At 43.5% G+C, this 22,887-nt stretch overlaps 1 protein-coding gene across 8 annotated transcripts in view; it reads right to left on the reverse strand.

Moving 5' to 3' along the window:
- CSDE1 (cold shock domain containing E1) overlaps positions 1–22,887 on the reverse strand; it is a 127,653-nt gene that overhangs the window by 62,070 nt on the left and 42,696 nt on the right. For 6 of the 8 annotated variants that reach the window (XM_077481605.1, XM_077481600.1, XM_077481602.1 and 3 more), the window contains 5 exons: positions 20,524–20,719; positions 15,678–15,787; positions 14,158–14,250; positions 13,386–13,483; positions 7,494–7,578 (listed from right to left, as the gene is read on the reverse strand). In XM_077481605.1, the coding sequence (XP_077337731.1) occupies positions 7,494–7,578; positions 13,386–13,483; positions 14,158–14,250; positions 15,678–15,787; positions 20,524–20,719 (582 nt within the window). The remainder of the gene's footprint in view (positions 1–7,493; positions 7,579–13,385; positions 13,484–14,157; positions 14,251–15,677; positions 15,788–20,523; positions 20,720–22,887) is intronic. The other 2 variants (XM_077481601.1, XM_077481598.1) reach the window with 1 other exon arrangement.

The raw sequence follows: 22,887 nt of genomic DNA on the forward strand, positions 1-22,887 counted from the left end.
TTATTAGCGGCTCCTGTCCTAGCTTCCTATCAAAAAAACACGGACAGGGCTGCCATCTGGACCTTTAGGGTGCTAACTGCCAAACCCTGGTCCACCCCCTCCTGAAGAAAGTCTAGGATGGTAGGTATCATCTGGAGAGCCCCCTCCTTAGACTGTAGCCAGTGGGAGAAGACTTTCCAGACCTTTGCATAAATTTTTCTGGTGTCTCCTTTCCTACTGAGGAGAAGAGTATCTATCACTCTTTCCGAACAGCCCCTGTCTCGGAGTATTTCCCTCTCAATAGCCATGCTGTCAGAGAGAGACGACCCGGGTCGGGGTGAAAGACTGGACCCTGACTGAGCAGGTCTCGTTGTACCGGCAGACGGAGCGGGGGAGCTATCGAGAGACCCTGAATGGTGGGAAACCAAACTCTCTTGGGCCACCAGGGTGCTATCAGTATCAGGTCTGACCCTGAGTAGGTTAATTTCTGTAGGACTCTGGGAAGGACTCGGGGAAAGGCATAAGCCAGTCTGAAATCCCACACTTGTACAAGGAGCGTCTATCCCTTCTGCTTCTTGATCCTTGTAAAAGGGAGAAAAACCTGAGAACCTTCGCATTCTCTCGGGAGACGAACAAATCTATTTCTGGCTTGCCAAAATGTCTGCACACCAGGAAGAAGATTTCTTTGCTCAATCCCCATTCCCCTTGAAGGATGGGCTGTCTGCTTAGGAAATCTGCCTGCAGATTGAGTGAGCCCTTTATATGAACCGCTGACAGTGAAAGAACCCTCCTTTCTGCTTTCACAAGGATCTGTTGTGCTAACCGTCTTAGCTTGACCGACCTTGTCCCCCCTTGGTGGTTTAAGTATGCCACCGTGACCAGGTTGTCTGAGAGGACCTGAACCTCCCTGTCCTGTAGTTCCTCTCGGAAATAGTCTAGGGCTTTGCCTACTGCCAGAAGTTCCCTGAAATTGGAAGATTCCCTGGCTTGGCCGTGGCTCCAGGACCCCTGGGTATATCGGACTCCTAGATGAGCCCCCCAACCCCAAGCGCTGGCGTCCGTGGTTAAGACCAAAGGGTCTACCTGAGACCAGTGGCGACCCTTCAACAGATTCTGTGGGTCGAGCCACCACCGCAGAGAACGAGATACCTCCTCTGTGATGGGTATTCTGTTCTCTAATGTTTCTCTTTTTCCTCCCCATGAGGCAAAAAGGAAAGACTGAAGCTCCCGAGAATGAAGTTGTGCCCAGGTTACTGCCGGGATGCAGGCTGTCATGAGACCCAGCAGTCTCATTATTATATATCTTTCGAGAAGGGTGACAACCGCATTCTGGACCTTCGTTACCTTCTCTGTTGGTAAAAATACCTTCTGTGCCTGCGAGTCTAACAGGTAACCTAGGTATAGTTTTAGCTGAGATGGAGTCAGTGAGGACTTGTCCCGACTGACCATCCAGCCCAAGGTCTCCAGAGTTTCTAACACGATGTCTCTGTCTATAACTGCTTGCCTCTGATCCACACTGTAGATCAGCAAGTCGTCCAAATAGGGTATTAACCCTATCCCTTGCAGATGTAGATATGCTACTACTTCGGCCATCACCTTCGTGAATATCCTTGGACTTGCCGCCAGTCCAAAAGGGAAGAGCCCTGAACTGCCAGTGTTGTACCTCCTGCTGTATGCAAACTGCGAAGCGTAGGTACTTCTGGTGTTCGGGAGCAATGGGTACATGTAGATAGGCGTCTTTTAGGTCCAGGCGACCATAAAAAACTCTCTGAAGATGTCTTCTTATTGAGTAAATACTCTCCATCTTGAATTTCTTGTGAAGTAAGTAACGGTTGAGTCTTCTCAAATTTATTATCAACCGAAACCTGCCTGAGGGTTTTGGGACCACAAATACGTGTGAGTAAAAACCCTGGGCTAGCTGACTGGTTGGTACTGGAGCAATCACCCCTTGCCCTGCTAGTTCCTTTAAATTTTTCAGTAACCCTTTGGCCTTGGTTGGGTCCCTGGGAGGAAAAGTAACCAGAAACTCCTGTGGGGGAAGACTCTGAAATTCTAGTCTGTACCCCCCTTCTAAGAGTTTTAAAATATATGGACTCTGCGTAATCCTTTCCCATTGGGGAAGGAAGTTGCTGAGTCTTGCGCCTACCTTTACGGTGGCGTCATTTGCCTTCTTTCTGGGAGGCTCCGGAACTGGAGAAAAGAATTGCACTTTTTTCTTTTCCTTTTCCCAAGTTCCACTTCTTCCTCTGTTCAGCTTTGCCCTTATGATGGGTCTTTGAGTAGGGGCCTCGAAAAAATTTCTTACCCCTTTCCCTCTTGGGCCTCACCGGGAACTTCTTACCCCTCTCAGTAGATCGGGACAACACCTGATCTAAGCCTGAGCCAAAGAGCAGGGAACCCTCAAAGGGAATGCCGCATAGGCGAGATTTGGAAGTAAAGTCTCCATCCCAGGTCTTTACCCATAGGGCCCTCCTGGCAGAGTTCAAAAGTGCTGCTGCCTTAGCTGTGGTCCTAACAGTCTCCACTGCTGCATCTGCCACATAAGCTACCGCTCGACTGATTACCTCCAGCGAGTCTACGATTCCTTTAGTCTCCCTACTGTGGGAAACGTGATCCATTAACTTGCCGAGCCGGGTGTCTGCATTCCTGGCTACACAGGCGGAAGCTAGAGCCGGTGCCATTGCTGCCGCATTCGCCTCCCAGGCTCTTTTGAGTAAAGTTTCCGACTTTCTATCCATCTGATACTGGATATTTCCAGCATCTTCGAAGGATAAATCTGATCTCTTAGAAACCTGCGCTAAGGATGCATCCAAGCAAGGCGTTTTAAAAAATTTCCCTCCACATCTTTAAAGGGGCACCTTCTTTTCCAAGCTTTCAATTTGAGAAGCTTGCGTTCAGGTTCTTTCCATTCTCTGAGGATTATCTCTTTCAGAGACTGGTGGATGGGAAAGGTTCTAGCCTGCAACCTTCCTAGACCTCTATATACTCTGTCCTGCGCTGAGACTTGAGCAGAGGGAACCTGGATGTCTTCTGAGGCGTAAATGGCTTTTAATAAGCCTTCCATGTCCTCACTCGAGAACAAAAGTCCCCCAAGTTTAGCCTCCCCCTGGCTATCTTGGTCTGAATCTTCCTCCCCAGAGCTAAAATCTGGGACCTGACCTTCCTCCACCTCCGACAAAAGGGAGACTTGGCCTTGGGAACTTTCCGCATAAGATCTGGAAAAATTTTCTTGGAGCTGAGGGGACTCTCTCTCTGACGGTCCCTCCTCCAAACCCTTCACTAAGGTAGATTGAAAGGACTGAAGGGTAGCCAACATTTCTGCTTGTAAGGCCCTACATTCCTTCACGACCTGGGCGGTTTCCTTGCCTGCGAGCTTAATGATACATCTATCGCAGAAAGGCTTAGTGTGGTCTTGTGATAACTTAGAATTACAATACCCACAACGTCTGGACTTTGCAGTAGCCTTTCCCTTAGACCTAGCAGCTGACCCCTGGGCAGAGCTTTCAGTCCCTGGGAATAGTCAAAAAACAAATAGACGATTAGCTACACATGTCCTAAAGGGGCACAGGCAGTCTACCCTAGAGTACCCTGCCCCTGAACACAGCTGGATCACTCACCCCCTGTGGCGACCGCCACGGCTGTCTGTTCAGACGCACCCTCCACTTCCATGGCGATTTACTGCCCTGCAGGATCGCTGGACCAAGGTACCATCTTGAGCGTCCCCTTGTAGATGCTGCCACACAAAAGCGCTTCCAGAAGAAAAAAACAGGGTGCTTCACACACACACCGGTTTGTTTAAAAAACGCGCCGAACGGCGCCATCTTTAGGAGGTCCGAACGTCCGGAAATGACGTACGGCCTCTTCCGGTGCGCCCTGAGGCTGGAACGCCCCTATGCGCCGGAACTCGATACCCGGAAGTGATGTCACTTAACTTCCGGACATGCGCCGTGGAGCTGGAACGCACGCCATCCGCGTTCAGCATCGGAAAAAGCAGCTCACCTTAATCCACCAACGAACCCTGTTCAAGGTAGGAAGGCAAAAGGGGATTAGTACTACAGGGACAACTCCCCTGTCCCTGAGACTATAGCAAGGCTCCTGAAAGAGGCCTAAAGTGAGGGCTATCACCCCCAAGTGTTCCCTGGGGGTTATAAGGGAGCACCACAGACCCTGTCTGTTAAGTCCCATGAAAATACACCTCACAAGGAGAAAAAACGGGGTCCCCGACCCCCAATCACGAAAGTAAAAAGAAACTTGGTTTCGCTGCCATCCTGTGGGAAACACAATCAAGAACTGAGGGTCTGAGGGAGGGGTGGGGACTTTTAAACTTGTTGTTGATTGTGTTTCCTGTCAGGTGGACCAGTCATCTCTCAGGTGTGCCGTCCTGGAAGATGACTGGAGAAAACAAACTATTCCAGAAAAGCTCATGAGGGCCCATACGAGAATAATCGACTTGCCCCCTTCTAGTTTTATCCCCTTAAAAAACGGTTTTGATTAGTTTTTAAGTAGATAAAAAAAATAAAAAATTGCAGATCTACTTTACAAATACACATTTAGGCGTTTCATTAAAATAGCCTTTAAATCTAACCTTTCTAGTAAAACCCAGCTTTTTTGGCAATCTTATCTAAGCAAATGCATTTCAGTCTGCCATTTTAGCAAATTAAAATAAAGTGAATTGTTACTTAAAAATCAATACAATCTGGTACACGTGTGTAGTAGAAATATAAGATGTCACTGCACAAGGCAAGGAGTGTAGTACTGCTACAGGAAGATATCCACACTGAGCTGAAGATGTGGGAGGTTGGGTCCATACAGAGAAAGAAAACATAGTTTCAACCCATTTAAAAACGTAACCTAAATCAGAAGACAAAACTTGCAGGAACTGTCTTTTTTACCACATTCACCTTATAAATAAGGTGTGGTGAAGATGTTAAAGCGGTAGTAAACCCGCAAATTATTATTATTATTTTTTTAAACCTGCAAAGCAAAAGGCATAATGAGCTAGTATGCACCGCATACTAGCTCATTATGAAATACTTACCTTAGAACGAGGCCCCGACATCTGGCCCGATCCACGCCGAGGGAGCCGACATGCTCCCTCTGCGTTTCTTCCGGGTATCTTGGCTCCGGCCACTCACAGCGCATGCGCGCGGGAGATTTCATTCCGGTCGGCCACTGCCGGATTTTCAGGCCGAGAATCCCCTTGTGCGCATGCGCCGCTGCGGTCAGCGGCGCATACCGAGGGGAATATCTCCTAAACCGTACAGGTTTATGAGATTTTTTTTTACCTACAGGTAAGCCTTATTATAGGCTTTCCTGTAGGTAAAAGTTAAAAATTTGAGTATACAACCACTTTAAAGCGGCGGTTGACAACCTGTAGTTCTTGATCTACCAGTAGATCACGATCTAGTCTTGCTGATCCGCCATCCCAGAGCATCAGAGTGCAATACAGAGGGACTACTTGTAAAGTTGGAACTATAGTAGGGAGCAAGATACCAGCTACACTCCACCCTCCGGGCTCCAGAGTGCTGCCAGCAGCAGGAAAGAGTTACATGTTAGTGTAAAGCAATACACTGGGCCTAATAGTATAGGGCTGCTTTCACACTGATGTGTGACTGGTGTAGCATCTGCCAAACATGACCCATTGAAGTGAATGAGGCCACTTTGTAAGTGCCCTGTAACCTTTTGCAGTACAGCAAACAAGAGGTTAAAGCAGGCAGCGTGGTGTTGCTTTCTCACCTCTAAGGATGAGCTCAGGCATGTTCGGATGGTCCACATGCAGAGCCCGTCAGAAAGTCAGCGCTGCAATAACCACAGGCAGTGAGACATTGCCCGATCTCTGCAGCCGTGCATCGGGGCAATGTCTCACCGCCTGTGATTAGCGATGCACCGACTTTCTGGCAGGCTCTGCACATGGACCATGCAAACATGCCACCCGCTTTAATCCCTTTGGACCCTGCAGAAGCATGCAGCTTGCAGAGTGGCCCCATTTACTCAAATGGATCCTGATCATCAGTCGGTAGCAGCCACCAAAAGCAGCAGTGGCTTAAAGTGGATGTAAATCCTCACATGTACCCAGTGAATTGAACAGTCTACGATGATGCCCAGAGATTAAACAAATCTCCCTACGTAAGTTTTACATGTATATCTGTTGTCTTCATATACGGCTTAAAAAGAGCACATCATGTTAGATTTTTCCCTTCCTGGTTAGCAGTGCAGTGAAGCCTGGGCATACAGCTGATTAGAGAAAAGGCACACACCCTCCCTTCTCATAGGTAGAGACATTCAGCACTGTGCTAATTTATAGCCTCACCACCTTATTGGCACAGTAGTATGGCAATTAAAGGTTTACATCATGTGTGAGGAAGAGACACTGCCCAGTGATCTGACTTCTCCAATGTTGTTCAGGTAGATCGCCACACCTCTAAGGTTAAAAATGGAAGAGAATGGCAGTGGGGTCCGTTTCAGATACGGCACCTCATCCCAAAAATAGGTTACAAAAGAAAGGGTTTAGAAAAGAGGGATGGGGAGCACAACAGATATAGTAAGGCCAGAGTGGTATAGGCCTTGATGTGCTGTTGGGTCAAATCTTCCCTACATGTTTCACCATTACAATAGCTTCCTCAGGGAAAATAGGACTTGACCGACAATATAAAATAAGTTTGTAGTAACTTATTTTATATTGTCGGTCAAGTCCCATGTCGAAGCCATTGTAATGGTGAAACATGTAGGGAAGATTTGACCCAACAGCACATCAAGGCCTCAACAACTCTGGCCTGACTTACTGTATCTGTTGTGCTCCCCATATTAGATTTGAATTGTCTTTCTATACATTTGAATGTGCCATTTGTCACTTAATCACATTGGGAAAAGAGGGATTATTACGGTGCCAGTCATTCAAACACTTTCTTTTGTAACCTCTTTAAGGTTGCTTACTCCTGTGTTAAAAGAAGAAGTTCACCTTTTAAGAAGTACAAGGAGCCTGGAAAGCATTGCACCAGTGATCACTGGATAAGGGGTACAATGTCCGGCTTCTACAGACAGCTTTCAGCCTGTACCTCCAACATGGGCCATTTACAAGCTGCAGGGCTTGTGAATGAACATTAAGAGCATTAATCAGTGCCCTTGCAGTCCATTCAGAACTACAAGCTGCCATCATGGCACACAGTAATTTTAGTCTATTCATTCACAGAAAACTAAATAAATGACACAGCCATGCGAGCTGAATCTCACATGGCCGTGTGGTTCTTGAATTGTGATAGCGGGTGCAGGTAGAAGATGCCCCGCTTGCTGTCACACTGAGGCAGGGAGCGGGGAAGAGGAACATGCAAGAGCTGGAACATGTTACAATAAAAACTTTTCCTATGTGGAACACAAACCTCCATTCCCTCAATTCAGTTTTGTGTTAAAGAGGGCCCAGGTTGTACGTTTTTTACTATACTGTCTAGGAAGGGTACAACACTATAGCAAACATGCATTTTTACTAAAATTTTAGTACCCATCGACTTGAAATTTACCTTCATGGCACAAATCACACCCTGGCAACGCATTTGTTTCCTTTTCATAAGCAGCATAATGTTTCGAGCGCTTACTGCACCAGTGCTACAAAGAAAATGGGGAAAAAAAAAATACATGATTAAATATGGAGAAGAAGAAAAGGTTAACACTATGTAAAATGTAACATTTACAATTTGGGAATATATACTAGTCTTTGGAGTGAAAGAAAAGCCTTTATCTAAACTATTCTTAAAGCGGCGTTCCACCCAAAAGTGGAACTTACGCTTATCTGATAACCACCCTCCCCCCTCCTTTTCCCTCCCCTGCTGCTGGCCCGGAAAGAGTGCAGTGTGCTGCGCATAGGTGCATTAGCTTCACCATTGAGTTCCCTTAACAGCATGGGTTGCCGACATCGCTGGATTTCAGGACAGGCAAGTGTCCTAATATTAGGAGACCGCAGCTACAGTATGTGTAGCTGCTGACTTAAATTTTTTGGAAGGGGAGGCCAGACCACAACTTTCGCTCACCATTATCTACCTATCCAGCCTAACCAGAGAAAAATAAATAAAAAAATAAATAATAATTTGTGTGCTTTCCCATTTTTAATGCACTCCAACCTGGTTAATGCGAGCTGCAGCTCTGGCTCAGGGAGCACTTGGCAATAACTGAAAATTCCAGGAGCTGTGATGTCACCTATAGACTGATAGGCAGCCGCTCATTAAAACACAAAGAAGCCAAAGCTGCAAGATCACGTGACTGGATTTGAATAAGAAAGCACACACTTTTTCATACAGGTTAGGCAGGAAACAGGGAGGGGGGAAGGAACATTTTAAGAGCAGTTAGAGTATGGCCTTTCTTCCACTTTAACCACTTAAGCCCGGACCAATTGTCAGCCTAAGGACCAGAGGTCTTTTTACAATTTCGCACTGCACTGCTTTAACTGGTAATTGCGCGATCATGCAATGTTGTCCCAAACGAAATTTGAGTCCTTTTCTTCCCACAAATAGAGATTTCTTTTGATGGTATTTGATTTCCTCTGCGATTTTTATTTTTTACGATATAAAAGGAAAAAGACTGAAAATTTTGAAAAAAAAAATGATATTTTCTACTTTGTTATAAGAAAAATCAAATGAACTAAATTTTAGTCATACATTTAGGCCAAAATGTCTTCAGCCACATGTCTTTAGTAAAAAAAATGTCAATAAGCGTATATTTATTGGTTTGCGCATAAGTTATAGCGTCTACAAACTAGAGTACATTTTCTGGAATTTACACAGCTTTTAATTTATGACTGCTTATCTAATTTCTTGAGGTGCTAAAATGGCAGGGCAGTACACCCCCCCACATGACCCCATTTTGCAAAGTAGACACCCCAAGGAAATTGCTGAGGGGCATGTTGAGCCCATTGAATATTTATTTTTTTTGTCCCAAGTGATTGAATAATGACAAAAAAAAAAAAAAAAAAGTTTACTAAAAGTTGTCACTAAATGATATATTGCTCACACATGCCATAGTTATATGTGGAAATTGCACCCCAAAATATATTCTGCTGCTTCTCCTGAGTACGGGGATACCACATATGAGACTTTGGGAACCTAGCCGTGTACGGGACCCTGAAAACCAATCACTGCCTTCAGGATTTCTAAGGGTGCAAATTTTTGATTTCACTCACTACCTATCACAGTTTCGAAGGCCATAAAATGCCAAAATAACACAAAACCTCCCCAAATGACTCCATTTTGGAAAGTAGACACCCCAAGCTATTTACTGAGAGGCATGTTGAGTCCATGAAATTTTATATTTTGCCACAAGTTGCGGGAATATTACAAACTTTTTTTTTTTTGCACAAAGTTGTCACTAAATGATATATTGCTCACACATGCTATGGGCATAAGTGAAATTACACCCCAAAATAAATTCTGCTGCTTCTCCTGAGTATGGGGATACCACATGTGGGGGACTTTTTGGGAGCCTAACCGTGTACGGGACCCCGAAAACCCAGCACCGCCTTCAGGATTTAAATCTAAAAAGCTACCAAAAAAAACTGTTAGTGATTGCAGGGATCAGGCCTGACTCTGCGAACGCAGCAGTTATGCGTTTAGTGTTTTGTAAGTGACAGGGATCGATCGATACTGCACTTGGGTGGGCTGGGTGGAGGGGCAAAACGCAGGTTCTAGCAGGTATCTGGGCTGACCCCGCTAACAATGCGTTTTTTTGGAACCCTAAACTGCTGGGGACTCTAGTATAGATCTGATCAGATCAGATCTTCATCTGTTCAGATACTATACCACTACGGGAGGTGTATGCTTTATGCGTGGGTGTTAGCGGTACTGGCACTAACCTAGCGCTGCCTGGGGCGACGTGGACCCTATCTGACCCTAAAACCTAATTGACATCACCCGCCGGGTGATCAGGGGGTTAAACCTTTATTGGGTAATAAATGGTGGGTGCCCTGATGCTATAAAAAAAGCAAACTAACCAGAATCACCCGTAACACTTATACGGTGACTACTTGTGAAAGGGTTAACTAGGGGCAATCAAGGGGTTAAAATCTTTATTAGGTAGTATATGGGGGTTCCCGACGCTATATAAAAACCTGACAGGGAACCTAAATAACTAACTGGCTAACCAGCGGCACCAGTGACACTAATGCAGCGATCAGAAAACGATTGCTTAGTGACACTGGCAAAAGGGGGTTACCTGGGGGCAATCAGGGGGTTAAAACATTTATTAGGTAGTATATGGGGGGTCACGGACGCTATATAAAAACCTGACGGGGAACCTAAGTAACTGGCTATCCAGCATCACCAGTGACACTTATACGGTGATCGCTGGTGAAAGGTTTAACTCTAGGGGCAATCAGAGGGTTAAAACCTTTATTGGGTAGTATATGGGGGTACCCAACGCTATAAAAACCTGGCGGTGAACCTAAAAAATATAACTAGCTACCTAGCGGCACCAGAGACAATAATGCATCGATCATAAAAACGATTGCTTAGTGACACTGGCAAAAGGGGGTGAAAGGATTAACTCTAGGGGCAATCAGGGGGCTACCCTGGACCTAAGACTAACTGCCCTGACACTGTATACTGTCACAACTGACACTAAATGCAGTGATCAGTAAATAAATGATATCACTGCAATCAGTGACACAGACGGGGGGGGGCGATTTGTGTGCCTATGTGTACCTACATGTCAGTGTAGTGTTGGTGCACTTGCCATCTCTGCTCTCCTCGCAGTCCGGTCAAAAAGACCACCCCCAAGGAGAGTGACATCACTTCCTCCCTGCCTGTGTTTACACTATACAGGCAGGGGAAGCTTCTCATTCGCCAGGAGCGATCAAGAGGGGATGGCCACAAACCAATGGCCATCCTCTCATCCCGGACCACTCCTGAAGCGAAACGCACTGCCCCAGCCAGCGGGAGGGGGTCCGATTGGACCCCCCACCCGCTGGAAGGCAAGCACGTACCGGTACGTGCTTGTGCCCGTCTGTGCCAACGTACATTTACATGCGCAGGTCCTTAAGTGGTTAAATTCAACAAAAACAAGTGGGCTACGAAGCAGCTTTTCCCATGTTCAAGGCACATTACAAAGTTTGTATGACAGACTATAAACATTAAAGTGGTTGTTAACCTAGTTACACCACTTGTACCTACAGGAATGCCTGTAATAAGGCTTAACTGTAGGTACTGTAAATATCCCTTAAACCTGCACGGTTTAGGAGACATTTACCACAATAGCTTGAGCCACCATCAGCGCATGCACTGTGAAGAAACAGCCCTCCGTGCCGTGACTGATGGCTTCCACGTGAGGAAGCGACGTCAATCGTCTCCGGACAGTCACAGAGCTGGAGTCTGCAGCCCCAGAAGAAAGAGGGGGGTGAAGATGGATGCGGCAACCAGCGGTGACAATGCGGGCTCAGTTTGCAGGTAAGTGTCGCATAATAGGCTAGTGCTTTTACTTGACAGGGGAAAGCAGAGGAAATAAAAAACTCAGAAGGGTTGACTTCCTCTATAAGGCAGGTTAAAAAATAAATAAATGGCGCTTATTTTTGGGAGGGGTTCTAACACCCTAGAGAAAAAAAATGGCAGCAGTCGCTGCAATACTTTGTCACACTAAATTTGTGCAGCGGTCTTACAAGGGCACTTTAAAAAAATAAAATAAATACACTAATGAAAACAGTAAAAGTAAAGCCTTTTTTTGTAGTGTGAAAGATTATGTTACGCCAAGTAAATTGACACCCAACATGTCACGCTTCAAAATTGCGCCAAACTTACCCTTAAAAATCTCCATAGGCGACGTTTATATATATAAAAAAAAAAAAAAAAAAAATTTTTACAGGTTGCATGCTTTGTATTATAGGAGGTCTAGAATTATTGCTCCAACAATCGTGGGAATACCTCACGTGTGGTTTGAACACCATTTTCATATGCGGGCGCTGCTCACGTATGCATTTGCTTCTGCAGCAAGCTAAGCAGGACACTTTTAGACATTTTTTAAAATTTTAGCTTTACCCTCAAACAATTTTTTGTAAACATCACCTGTAATAGAGAGAAAAAAAAAAAAAAAAAAAAAGCATGACAGAACCGCTTAAAAATGAGATCTGGGTTCAAAGACCCCAGATCTCATATTTACACTAAAATGCAATAAAAATATAAATGCTATGAACGGAAGAATGAGGGGCCATCATCCCCCCACTCATCTCCATACCTCACAGGACCCGATCGCCTCCTCCAGTAAGCAGCAGAGGGCACCGTAGTGTGGCGGGTATGGCTGCTCTCCAGTCACAGATAAGTGATCTTGCGGCAAATTAGCTGCAGAGACCACCTTTATTTGAAATCGAGGCCGCCTGCTGAAGAGGATATTGGTGTTATGGGAGCTAACTGCTGCCACCACAAAGATAGCCCTCTGCAAAGTACCAACATATAACAACGGCGGGCAGTCAGCAAGCAGTAATAACTGGAGGAATTAAGAGAAAATAACACTTTACACTGAAAATACAGCAAGAAGTACTAGTGATAATATGTCTTAAATTAACCAGAACAAAAAAAAAAAAAAAAAAAGGGGGGGGAGAAGAAGAAAAAGAAGTGGACCGCCATCTTAAGACCCCTTTCACAAGACAAGCCCAAACAGATCCGCCTGTCCGTTTTTCAGGTGGATCCGAGCAGGGCAGCCATTGACTCCTATGGGTAAGCGGATGTCAGCAGGGGGCCCTTAGTCTGATGTGGGTTGTGAAAACAGGAAGGTCTGTTTGTAAACAAACCTGACCTGTCAAGTGACCACACAAATTGGCTCCCGATGATTAGCAGAGACTAAATGCGTTAGAAAGTGCAGTCTGAAAACTAGCAATGATTTTTTTTTACATCATAGAGCACCATGCTGAGGAATATTAACAAAGTTACATGGGAAAGGTTTTCAAGGTACAGTCATTTCACTACTTGCTGGATATAAAAATGGATTGATGGTACCTGGAGTGTAACCTGTGTGAACAATGAAGTTGGACTGCAGAAGTGGGTCAGTTTTAAAAAAAAAAAAACCTCAGCAAAAAACAAAAATAAAAAGGGGGCATCTCTGCTGTAAATATCACCCAATGTAGCCCTTTTAGGTTATGGAACATATAATATTGTGAACTGGCATATATCTTGCCTTCAAGAATTTCCCAGTACATGTATAAAAAGGAAAAAAAATAAACACACACAACTAAGAGACGTAGCATGGGAATGCAATAGTAACAGAGGTTTAGATCCAGGCTGCAAAATAAGGCCCGCCTTTCCCGATATGCAGCACCAAATACCATCATCTCAGGATAGTTTAGGGAAGAGTAAACATGTCGTGGGAACTCGAATACTCTCCGCTCCAAAGTATTAAGGATTTCAAAACAGAATAGCAAGGAGATTTAGGCTGCAACTTACTGCTTGTTTGTGTCAATAATAAAATTTATTTTATCTCCAGTTTCAAGCTGAACATTCCCATCGACATCGTCTGGGGTGTAGGTTAAATAAAACACCTCCTGTTAGGACCAAAAAATAAATAAATAAAAAAAAGTTAAAAGCTTTTTATAAATTGAAACACATTTAGAGTTTGCATAAAATTGCAACATCTAAAAAACAGACCTACGGGCACCAGGAACACCATTAGGTGTCATAGCTACCATCATGACTCTACCAGGGTCCAAATTGTTCCAGCCCCATCATGTAAGCCATGCAGTTTAGAACACAAGCAAGATAGTGGGGATTTAATGCAAAACTCCAGGTAAATCTAAAAACCCATCCTTTAGCCCAGCAATAAATAAAACTTTTTTTTTTTTTTTAACACCCACACAACACACATTACAACTTAAATCCCATCAATTACATAGACAACTTATGTTATCTAGATAAAGTGAGCACAAAGTTCAGTCAGCATTGAGTAAAATTAGGCAAAATGCTGTCAAACATGTATAAGATTACTTGGGGTAAACATTGAGATACCTAGGTAGCCTAAAAGATGAAGAGCATAGGTAGCCCTCAGTCCCATCCAACCCAAAATGTCTTAGCTCAGTGAGTAGGCATGCAACACAGAAGCTACTATAGTAAACAATGGTGTCACCCTGCTGGTTAAGCAGAGGGGCAGGTGTGTGTGAGAATCACAAAACAGGCCAAGAGAATTACAAATTTTACAGGTAAAAAAGTAATTCTTAATTACCCCATTGCGTTCGTAACACACACTCCCTGAGGGACTCTGACCCGGAGCAGCTGGAGACTTGCTCTCCAAATTCTGAGGCACAGCGCAAACAACCTGGGAACAAAAGTAGGCCAATACTAAGCAGACTGCACTGTACATGAAAATAAACACTGAATTATGAAGGTAGTAAAATTATAGGAGTTAGCAACTTAAAACAAAACATTTCTCATGTGCAGAGGATCACCTGCCATTTCATTCAAATTTTAAAATGATGCAATCCACCATGATGCAAGAACAGTACAGCACAACTTGAACGCAAGTAGGTGGAACTTACTATGGCAAGAAGTTACCCGTCTAAAGATCTGTCAGCTATGCTGACAGCTAAAGCACAGTTCTTAACAGGGAATTTCTGTACTCTACCACCTTAAATTGTACAGTGAAGTACACAGTAAATACAAAGCACGCACCTACACCATCCCCAAGAATATTAAAATAAATTTTAAAGAATCTTTGTCATGGTCAAGGATGACATTATGCCTAAAGTATATGTGAACCTTCACCCTGTAAAACCTCCTATTCAGTTTAAAATAGATATGAAAGGCAAAAAACGGTTGTGTATAAGGAAATATCAATTTATTTATTTTTTGTAATATATACGCAATCACACTATTCGCGGTCTCTGCTCTCAGCTGCATAAGGGTCTAAAGCTGCCCATAGATGGGTAGAATATCTCACAAAAATTCTTGTGGAAAGAAGATTGTAAAACAGGTTTGTTCATGGTTCTATTCAATGGTGGGCCAAACTGGCAGAAGACCATAGAGAAAATTTGAAAGAACCGAAAGAAAAATCAGCTTGTTGGGAGAAATTTTTCAAACCGTGAAAGTAGTTTTCATTTTGGTAAAACTGCATTCATTCCAAAATCAAATGTTAAAAAGCAAATTATATCTTTGAATGGCAAACAAATGTTATGAAAATTTGTATAAAAATTCTCCAAAGACATTTTGTTTAAAAATGCTCAGTCTACGGCCAGTTTTAGAGAAATCGGTGTGGAGAAAAAAAAACGAAAAAAACGAAAAAAAAATAAATAAAAAATCACACAAACACGCAGTACACCGCTCTTCCCAGTGAATGGCCATAGGGGTGTGGGGGATAAGGGAGCCTAGTCTGATCACTGGAGAGAAGGCAGGCTGTTCTCCCAAACACAGCCATAACAAGTGGTCAGATTGAAATGGGTAAGCAGAGGGACTGGCAGGAAGACCAGGGATTTCACACAAAGGAAGGAATACAACGAGAACAGGATACTTTTTAAAACGCAAGTAGATGATAGGCACATGAAATGTTAGGGTAACATTCTTTAAATAAAAAAATATATATATTTTTTATTATTAAACAAGGCCACCTTCCTATTGGTCAAGAGGCTGCTCGTCAGATTAAAAAGACCAATGTGGATGCTTAAGAAATATCAAAAAGCTAGCCATAACAAACCTAAAAATGTACTTTACACCAAGAAAGCATTTAAAAATTGACATCGAAACACAAACCTGTCCATTTATTCTCTCTTCTGGCAAGATTTCAGTCTTTATTTTTACCAGTTTGACAGCGATTGGTTTGCCAGTACGTCTGTCTGATGACACCTCAAACTCCACATCATCTGTGGTGGAAGGAGAATGAGCGATCAGAATCCACTTGCTTGCTACTCATTACATAATCACATAGAAACATAGCTAGATGTAATCTCCAATACTCTTAACAGCAAGCACCCGCCTTTCACACTTGTGCGACTTTGAACATCAGAGTCGCATAACAAATCATGTTTCACGATTCCCAATGATAATCATTCATATCTGTGCGACTTCAAAGTAGTCACTGTACTACGTTGGTTTGACTTATGCGAGTGGAGGTCCATAGACCTCATGTTTACACAAGCATTCCCTGAAATCGTAGCCGCAAAATCATGCGACTTTCAAGTTACAGCCTACAAAATAAAATTTGTGTGTGTGTGTGTGTGTGTGTGTGTGTGTGTACACACACACATAGTGGCAGTAGAGGCACAAGTTTCTTACCTTCTATGCTATGCATGAAGGTGAAACATTTTCATGCGACAACACTGAAGAAATTACACTTTGCTACAATTTAAAGTAGTGTGTATAGCTTGTATAACCGTGTAAATTTGCTGTCCCATCAAAATAACTCATCCATTGTCTAAACCACTGGCAAAAGCAAGTACACTCCCAAGTTAAAAATGGCCAAATTAGCCATTTTCCCTCCCCGGTGTCATGTGACTTGTGTGTTAAATTTGGTTTCATCACTCTCATACGCGTCACTGGAAGTTCAACATGGCACCTCTTAGCAAAGAAAAAAATATTGTTGCTCTACATAAAGATGGCCTAGGTTATAAGAAGATTGCCAAGACCCTGAAACTGAGCTGCAGCACAGTGGCCAAGACCATGCAGTAGTTTAACAGGACAGGTTCCACTCAGAACAGGCCTCGCCATGGTTGACCAAAGAAGTTGAGTGCACATGTTTAGCATCATATCCAGAGATTGTCTCTGGGTAATAGCTGTATCAGTGTTGCCAGCATTGCTGCAGAGGTTGAAGGAGTGGGGGGGGTTCAGCCTGTCAGTGCTCAGACAATACGTCGCACACTGCATCAAATTGGTCTGCATGGCTGTTGCAGAAGGAAGCCTCTTCTAAAGATGGTGCACAAGAAAGCCCACAGTTTGCTGAAGCAAGCAGACTAAGGACATGGATTACTGGAACTATGTTCTGTGGTCTGAGACCAAGATAAAACTTATTTGGTTGAGATGGTGTCAAGCGTGTGTGGCGGCAACCAGGTGAGGAGTACAAAGACAAGTGTGTTGCCTACAGTCAAGAATGGTGGTGGGAGCGTCATGGTCTGGAGCTACACAAGTGCTGTTGGCACTGGGGAGCAACAGTTTAATGAGGGAACCATTAATGCCAACATGTACTGTGACATACTGAAGCAGAGCATTATCCCCCTCTCTTCGAAGACTGGGCAGCATTCCAACATAACCCCAAACAGACCTTCAAGACGACCACTGCTAAAGAAGCTGAGGGTAAAGGTAATGGACTAGCCAAGCATGTTCCCAGACCTTAAGCCTATTCAGTATCTGTGGGAAATCCTCTAATAGAAGGTGGAAGAGCGCTAAGTCTTCAACCCCCACCACCTCTGTGAGATTGTCATATGGAGTGGAAGAGGACTCCAGTGGCAAACTGAAGCTCTAGTGAACTCCATGCCCAAGAAGGTTAAGGCAGTGCTGGAAAATAAAGACGGCCACACATATTGACACTTTATGCCCAATTTGGATATTTTCACTTAGGGGTGTACTCCCTTTTTTTTGCCAGCGGTTTAGACATTAATGGCTGTATGTTTGCGTTATTTTGGAGGGAGGGGGGGGGGGGGGGGAGGAGAGAGAGAGGGAGAGAATATATTGCGGAAAAACATGCCTGGCTGAGTGCCAAAAATTTGGTACATTAGCTTCTTTGGGTTGTCCTGTGTGCAATATGCAAAAGTGTGTAAATCTTGCAAGAAATATTGTGAGCAGGAACGTGCATTACCACTACATGAAGTGAATGGGGCCCATATAACATGAATCTGGGTAGAGCCCTTATCACAGTTGAGCTGTATGGGAGTTTAGACTTGTCCGTTAGCACTTTCTTCCTGGAGAACATTAGCAGTTCAACTAAATTATTAACTGCAATTGCAGTATTAAAATATTTAAACCCAAAAATGTTATATTACAGCTTACCAAGTTCTTCGATGTGGTGTCTGCATTCATTTTCAGGCCTCTCCTGCACCCCCCTTTATTATCACCTGGTAATCTTGTGAAAACCACTTCCTGTCCATTCATTTCTGCACTAATTTCTTCATTGAATATATGGAGGGCAGCCATGGTTCATGGTTGTCACACAGATGGCTTGAGGCTGGGTTCACACCATAGCGATGTGGGAACGCCGTGAATCCGTGGCGTTTTCCCGCATAGCATGCCTCCCGCCGGCAGTTCACACTGCCCTATGCGGACTGCTGGGAGTGTCAATGAAATGTTAATGACACCCCCAGATCCGTCCGCATATCGCAGTGCGATCTGCACAGGAATCGGATCGCATGGTGTGAACACCCATGCGATCCGATTCTGCTGCAGACCAAAAAAAGGGTCCTGTGCGAGTTTGCGGCGGGAGCGATGCGAATTCAGCCATACTATCTGTATGGCTGAACTCGCATCGCTACGGAGATCGGATGTGATTTGCACTGCAGTGCGAATCACATCCGGATCTCCCACCCGCAGCAGTGTGAACCCAGCCTTAAACAGGTCTGCCTTTGTTAATCTCTTAAATACATGGCAGAATCATTAAAATTGTAAGCTTTTAGCCATTTGGCAATTTCAAATCCTGATGTATGCCATTTAAGCAACACCATCAAATCTTACGTTAAGCACGTTGAAAAATTTTTAGTTGGCGAGTTCTTGAAATGTGTATGGGAACAAGGCAACAAAATAAAGTGGGCGCTACCTAAATATAGCTGCAAAAGTCAAAATGCACTCAGTTAAACTAAAAACAGTAACAAAAACATTGCAGCTATTTAGTTCTTTAGATGTGGTGGCAAATTTATTTTCAGGCTCTATTTTTGTTGGGGCTTCTACCATTAACAGGTCCTGTCAGTGTGACAGCACACACTATACTGCATCTACGAGGGGTGCAAGACAGTCCCCTTAGACAGGTGGCGTTTTAGAAACCCCTCTCATGCAACAAGGAGGTGGTGTTCTGTAGTCCTAACACTTTGATTTGAGATCAGAATGTGCTGTGCTGAAAACTACATTAAGATCTATAGAAATCTCAGAGCATTTCAATAAAAAAAAATGTGCAAGTGTAAAAGTGACATTTAGCCAAAACTCACATTACTCAAACAGTTTATAGGTTACATAGAAATAAGGTTGTTGGGGGGGGGGGGGGAAATATTCCAATGAAGTCCAAAAGGTGAAGAGAAACCCCAATAGTACAAAATCACGCTTCAATGAAAGTGTGCTCCAAGTGAAAAGACACAAGCCTTCACCTTCCACTAGAGTGCATAGGCAAATTAGAGGAACCACAAGACCCAGCTTCACAACCACATTTTATGGATATTTGTGGTTCCACTTGCTGGCCAAGCCTTTTCTGCAACTTTGTTTACAAATTTTAAATCTGTATTTTAGAGTGGTGACAAAACTTCAATTAAAAATATCCATAGGCGACGCTTTCAATATTTTTTTTTTTTACTACACAGGTTACCAGTTTAGAGTTAATGCTAGTTCACACACCAGACGCAGTTTCGTTCAGTCCCGTGTGCTTTTTTTTACATTGAAAACACTGTGCATGCATTTTTAGTGCAGAAAAAAAAAAGCACACGGAACTGAAGGGAACTGCGTCTGGTGTGAACTGGCCCTTTAAGTAGGTCTAGAGTTAGAATTTTTTTTGTTCTGACGATACCTCACATGTAGTGCGAACACAGTTTACATATGGGTGCATGACTTATGTATGCGTTCGCTTCTGCATGTGGGCACGATCCCTCCTGCTTCTGAAAGCAATACAGCAGCTATGTAGCCACTGACTGTTTTCATGAGAAAGCCATTTCACCAAGCAAAAGCAGGGGGGGGGGGGGGGATATATATTTATACATTTACACATTACACACACACACGCACATTTGAGGGAGATCTTTATTGTAAGATTATATGAAAAACAGATCTTTTACATAGTTTTCACAGCGTAGCACACTTATACACATTCTTACATCTTGAGGTGATTCAGGGTGCATGCTGTTATAGGAATATCCAGGGGCTGTAGAACTATTTTTTTCTTTATCACATACTTTGAGATAAGACTGCACAGCACAAGCTGTTACAGAAAAACCTGAAACAATGTTTTGCAGAAATATAACCAAACTGCTTTCAAGTGTATATTAAGAGACCAAAAAGGGGTTGAAAGAAGAAGTTTATTGTGAAGGCTGGTCATACCCTGCTCAAATTTCTGCTGAATTGCCTGAAATTGAGGTCATGTGTGGCTCTGGGCACTACCTGACTCGATTTCAAGATAGAAAGCAAGAGAATCGAGGGCTGAACAGTGATGGCGTTTAATTACATGCAGTCACTGTTGGGGTACTCATGCAGCTGCTGTGGTTGCATAAACAAAACAGTTGGCAGGAAAGTTGTCTCTAGCCACACCGTTTAGTTCCACCTTTGATTGGGGGCCAGATTGCTTCCCCTTAGTATTGCTATACCCTTAGAATTAACATATACTTTTAGAACATGAAAGTCGGGGGGTACCTCCAAGAAAAAAAAAAAAAATAGTATCGATGAAACAGCAGCTTGCAATTTTCTAACCATTTCTTACCTCCTACTTTAAGTTCTTGCAAGTTTCCATTGTATTGAGAGCAGTGGAAGAAGAGTCTGGCCTGGCGTTCTGAACATTGAATAAATCCATAGGATGTAAGCAATTTTTCAATTATGCCAGTTTCACGCAATGCAGACGTACCATTCGGGTACCCATTATGTCCATTGTTGTGGAGAAGATTTGGGTCAAAGCTCATCTAGTTTAAAAAGATAAATGTAGTTATACATATTTGAAAAAAAAAAAAAAAAAGAAAGGAGGAAACCCGCACACAAACCTATGTTAAAAATTGCACACTGTCATATGTAGTTTGCTCAGTTGTAACAAAAGCATAATGTACAAATAAGTGAACACACAAATTATATATATATATATATATATATATATATATATATATATATTTTTTTTTTCTCTTCCAAAACATTCTAAATCTCTGCTTTGTGTAAGGATGTACTAGATTCTTCATCACAATAATGTGACATTCTGATTTCTCATTTCGAATGAAGCAAGCTTTGTCCAAATATGTTCTAAAGGCCAGGAACAGATAACCAGTTTCTGATCTTCATACAAGTTGCATGCAAGTTTGCATTATATCAACTACTTCAGATAATCAGGTGACTAATGACCACTTAAAATTAGGAAGTCTGCAATATAAAAAAAATAAAATAGGATTGGCTACATTATATACTTCGGGTTCAACAGTAACCCATCAAATCAGAGCACCTAAAAGCACCTGTCACGACTGGTTACACATTTTGCAAGTTACCGTTCATAAGACACCTACTATTAAAAAGGCAAAAAAAAAAAAATACAGGAAGGTTGATGGGACAGAATTGTCCCCTTCAACTACCAGCATGCCTCAGTTTTATAGTTTTGAATGCAAAATTGTAAACACTGGTGGGGATCGGGCCCCATAGTGAACCTCCAAAAACTTTTAGTATTTGCTGTAAAAATGTTCTCTTGTTCATTAGGGACACAGATTCAGTGACAATTGGGACACCTCAAAAGCAGTCCAACTGAGAAGTGGGCAAAAACAATGAATGAAAAGATGGCTCCCCTTTATTGGAACCATCAGGAATGACAGTCAGTTTGTCTCTTATGGAGGAAGTGGCTGCTTGGTAAATACACAGCTCAAACTACATCCAGACAAGAGAAATCTGATTTACTGGGGCCAGGCAGAGGGACAGAAGCACAATGCCCTGGATTAAGGTGAACAGCCAAAACTACCATGGAAGGGAAGGCGGCTCAGGACCTCAAAAAGACTTGGTCCTTGTGCAAGACAAGAAAAAGTTCCTTACAGGACAAAGCTGCCAATTGAGAGAGACACCTCACAGAAGTGATTGAAACAAACACTTGCAAGTTTGGAAAGGGAAAAATCCCCAATCGGCTAATAGGATTTTTGTACTCACCGTAAAATCCTTTTCTCTGTAATTCACCGACCGACACAGCTCCTCTCTAACTAAATGGGTTGTATAGCCTGCCATTAGGAGAACTAGGCAAAATTGTTACACAATACACAGAACTTTTAATCCTGCCCCGGGGGGGCGGACCCTGTGCTATCAACCCTCCTCACTGCTCCCAGCAGCTTCAGTACATCAAAAAGCAGTATAACGTGTAGAGAGGGAAAAAAAAAAAAAAAAAAAAAAAAAAAGGGTGCTGTGGCAGTTGGTGAATTACAGAGAAATTGATTTTTACGGCGAGTATAAAAATCCTATTTTCTCTTATATTCACCAACCGACAGCTCCTCTCTGGGACGTCCCCAAGCAGTGCCAAACGAGGGGTGGGAGAAAAAAAAAAAAAAAAAAAAAAAAATTGGCATATCAGCAGTGTGTGGAAAAACTCCACCATATAACCAGGCATCCTCAACAGGAGTGATCCCCAAAACCACAACATTGCGGAAGGAATGCAACAGTGCATTAACAAACAGTACTGCATTTTTATCGAAAAACCAGGAAAAAAGCTGAATTGCAACTACACGGCCGCCTGCAAAACTTTGCGGCCTAAACAGGCATCATCCGATGCACTGACGTCTTCCTTGTCCATACGTTTACCAAGTTCTACAGACTAACAGGTCGCCGCTTAAAACACACCTGAGCGACAGAAGCTTGGTGCCGGAAGGCCCAAGACGTTCCAATTGCTCTTGTAGAGTGGGCCGTGATTGGAAAGGGGGCACCTGCCCCTTCAAGGCGTAGGCTTGGACTACAATCTGTCTGATCCACCTGGAAATGGTGGCCGACGAGACCGCCATGCCTTTCTTAGGACCAGCCACCCGAAACAGTGAGTTTGACTTCTGAAAGGGAGCTGCGGCAGACAAGTACACCTTCAGAGCCCTAACCACATCAAGAGCGCGAAGGGCCACCTCCTTGG

Source organism: Lithobates pipiens, unplaced genomic scaffold (genome assembly GCF_037356315.1).
Source record: "Lithobates pipiens isolate NorthernLeopardFrog02 unplaced genomic scaffold, aLitPip1_a1.2 Scaffold_16, whole genome shotgun sequence".
Classification (NCBI taxonomy): Eukaryota; Metazoa; Chordata; class Amphibia; order Anura; family Ranidae; genus Lithobates; species Lithobates pipiens.